The sequence below is a fragment of the Charadrius vociferus genome, unplaced genomic scaffold, assembly GCF_000708025.1.
Source record: "Charadrius vociferus isolate BGI_N301 unplaced genomic scaffold, ASM70802v2 scaffold229, whole genome shotgun sequence".
Lineage (NCBI taxonomy): Eukaryota > Metazoa > Chordata > Aves > Charadriiformes > Charadriidae > Charadrius > Charadrius vociferus.
Genome location: NW_009649926.1, coordinates 164,481 through 168,024, shown reverse-complemented (window position 1 = coordinate 168,024; position 3,544 = coordinate 164,481). Strand labels below are relative to the sequence as shown.

Genomic DNA, 3,544 nt, shown 5'->3' with positions numbered 1-3,544 from the left:
GAAAAAGAGGAACAGGGGCAGCAATGGAGAGTGAAGGGGGAGAGGCCAATTTAGGGGAGGAGTCAGGGTAAGGAATATTTGTCATCTACCTCCTGTCTTGGTCCTTACTGTCTCCTCTCCTGCCTCCCCAGCCATCCACTGGCTGTCCCTCCTACAAGGACAATCTTCCTGCTCTACCCTTTCAACCAGGCCTGCAGGAGCTGGATTATACAAAGTCTCTGCTGCTACCATGGGACCACCAGAAAATCTTCTCCCACCCAGGAGTGCCCGTAGTGGGACCCTGGCTGCCTCTGCTGGAACCAGGATGGAAACCGTACTCTTCCTCTTGGCATTTCTTTGGGGTGAGTTTTCTCTTTTACTCCTGGAGAATGGGGTTCTAGATGCGGTCTGATAAATGGAACTTGTGGTGGATTGACTCCTCTCATATCTCCAGCATTGGCAAAGAAATGGGTTTTGTGGCTGGAATAAAGGACTGATCCAGGAAGCTTGTGTTTTAACTGCTGGCACTAGAAAAGGGCGTGACATTTCTGAGACAAGAGAAGACAGTAGTAGAGATGATCGTTTGGCTTCTGACGGTCACCTAGAGATTTAGAAGCATTAACAATGCAAACATACAGAGGCAAATCCTGGGAACAAACAAATGCCGGCATAGAGACAGAGCTTCCTTTGATTGATCTTTGTAATCCAGAATGTAGTCCTGATTTTTCCTCCACCCTAGAGTCACAGTCTGTGTTAGAGCCAGGACCTAAGAGTGAATAAGCACAGCAGATCTCTGTTGCCTCCCTGTCAGAGTCAGTGCCTAATGCAGCTCCATTTATGTCCTGCAAAGCAGCATAAGCCAATAATTTAAATGAAAAAGTAGTAAAAGAATTGGATAAGTATTATCTTAAGACAATGATGCTGTTTTTTAACAAAACCTGGTACAAGTTGAGGCTGTTTTATAGTGGTTAGGATGAAGCAAAGGCTGTGCCAGATCTGCAAATGATCAAGGATGATGATTTGGGAATTTAAAGTTTGTTAGAAAAATATCTGCGCTTTCCAACAGCATAGAAGATTGGACCTGGCAAGCATTAGGAGGCAACCTTTGCTCTAAAGACTCTGATATAAGTGTACAAAGGCCGCGGGGAGCAGCACCAAAGCAGGACCAAAGATGTAGACAGTTTAAGCATCTGACAGAACCTTTTTGAATAAGGACGGATCTTTGGCATCTTCTGCCAGGCTTAGATCCCAACAGTAGCCTAGATTTTCCTTATACATATAATGAGAAAGAGGCCCTGCTCTACCTCAAGACTTCTTCCCTTATGGATGGATGTTGACTGGAAATACCTTCTTTTCTGCATTGTATGGGAGTCCTGTTGTTTAGCACAGACAGCACTGCAACTGCCAGCAGCTGGGAGGTGAATCCTACCCTACAGACTCTAGGCGGTTGCCTTAATGTAGGTGCCTAGAAACATTTGAGTTGCCCTAGTTTCTCAGTTCTGGACTCCAACTACTGCTCTGGAGGGTGCAGGTCTACAAATGGCACTAGAAACATTCATTTAGGTGAATCAACTGTGCTCCACGTGGCACCAAGTGAGCAAGCTCTGCTTGGCAAAGTTCTGACGAGCATTTTGGACAAGCATGTGGATATCCGTCCTAATTTGTACCCAGGGAAGTGACCTGAAAGCTTCCTTCTATAATTTGCAGAACACAGGGAGAGTGGCAGACCTCAGGAGGAACATTCACAGTCTTATGTGCGGAACGGGGAGCTGCACAATGAGGGTGGGGAGGGACAATCTGAGACCCATAGAGCTCCAGCAGCCCAGGTTGTGTAGATGTGGTTACTCTGGGACCTACATCTTCCTAAGAAACATAATGTGAGGTTTTCCTCTCATCTTCCTGACTGTGCAAGTGACAGTTTAGGGTTTCTGTAGTGTGGATCTGTCACACACCATGTTGGAGGGTGTGTTGGGACTGTTCCATGGCTGGAAATGATTGGTTCACAGCCAGGGTTTTGAACATCCAGCATGTGTCTGGGAGGGACATCTTAGTAAGAATCCCCTTATCAGAACTGCCCTAGATGACTAAGATCTTGCTGCTGCTTATAGAGATGCAGAGATGTGTTAGAGGTCCTAACAGCATCTGTGCAAGAAATTTACACCACTAATTCGCCAGCAAGCTTTTCTTATAGTGTTCCTGCTGGAAAAAAAAAAAAAAAAAGTGGTGAGCATTTCAGCAATCCTTCCCCAGTCAGACCCAAAATGGCATTATGCCTGCAAGAGCAAGATGTTATGTTCTCTGCTATCAGCCAAAACCTGGCTTATGCCCATTTTTCACCTTGGCTTGTTTTGGGATTCAGGTGTTGCCAACTCAGCTCCCATCAGACTTGTGAGCGGCCCTAGCCGCTGCGCGGGGCGGCTCGAGGTACTTTGGAAACAGCAGTGGGGAACCGTGTGTGATGATAGCTGGGATCTGTCCGATGCTATGGTCGTATGCAGGCAGTTGGACTGTGGGGAAGCACTATCAGCCCCTGGCTCGGCTCACTTTGGTCAAGGAACTGGTCGTATCTGGCTGGATGACATGAACTGCACCGGTACAGAAGCTGACCTTTCTGCCTGCAGGACCAGACCCTGGGGAGAACATAACTGCAATCACGGAGAAGACGCAGGCGTTGTGTGCTCAGGTAACTCACATTTACACCCCTTTTCATGTGACCCCAGCAGGCTGTGCTGAGCAGAGGGAGGTTTTTAGGCTTGTTTGCAAAATCTTATTTCTCCATCAGTGCTACCCTTAGGGCTCAGGATGGGCATGGCTGCTTCATGCACTGACCTGTACCCTGCCAAGGACAACATCATCCAGCTTAGTTCTACCAGTCAAACAGTGTGGCGGTGTTGGTGGTGTTTGTGCTTGTTCTGTTGGTGGGGAAGAACAGAGATCATAGGTTGTTTTTTTTTTTCCCTGTTCCACACTATTCTTGCCTTTTATGCCATCACTATGAAGTTAACGGGCAAGGAGACTGAAGGATCTCCACCTGGACACACATGCTTTCCGTGCACGTATTTCATGGCTGAAATATGCCAGGGAAGTTGAGCGTTTACATGGCCTCTTTCCATTTGTATTTTGTGACAATGCTCTTTCCTGGTGAATGTGCTTATTCTCCAGACTGGGACTGGGATGACAAATTCAATTGTGGGTCACTTGTGTTGGAGCCATTCCTAACTTGGATGTCACAGCATGATGCTAATGAATGCTGAGCTCCAGGAACTGGGTGGGGAAGGCTCAAACATGTACCCTACCCCTCTGCATTGCGGTTAACTGGGGAGTAAAATTTAATCAAGCGGGCGATGGACCCCAGGAGGTAGAAAGGTGATTGGGATGTTGACAGGCTGCCCATTTCCCTCTTTCAGGTCAGTATGTCCCAAATGCTGCTCCACTCAGCACTGAACAACAAACCAAATTTTCAAAGTTAGTTTCTCCCAGTTGTACCTGGAATGGGATTCAGGGCCATATTAAGACACAGACATATATATATATAAATGCAGGTGTCACCACTGGGACTGGGTGT

The 3,544-nt window shown here is 47.1% G+C and overlaps 1 protein-coding gene across 1 annotated transcript in view; it reads left to right on the top strand.

Annotated features, from left to right (window-relative positions):
• The first annotated feature begins 304 nt into the window (after positions 1-304).
• Positions 305-3,544, top strand: part of LOC104291822 (deleted in malignant brain tumors 1 protein-like) — a 15,280-nt gene continuing 12,040 nt past the window's right edge. Inside the window, exons 1-2 of the mRNA XM_009891115.1 lie at positions 305-341; positions 2,339-2,662. Coding sequence (XP_009889417.1) covers positions 305-341; positions 2,339-2,662 — 361 coding nt within the window. The remainder of the gene's footprint in view (positions 342-2,338; positions 2,663-3,544) is intronic.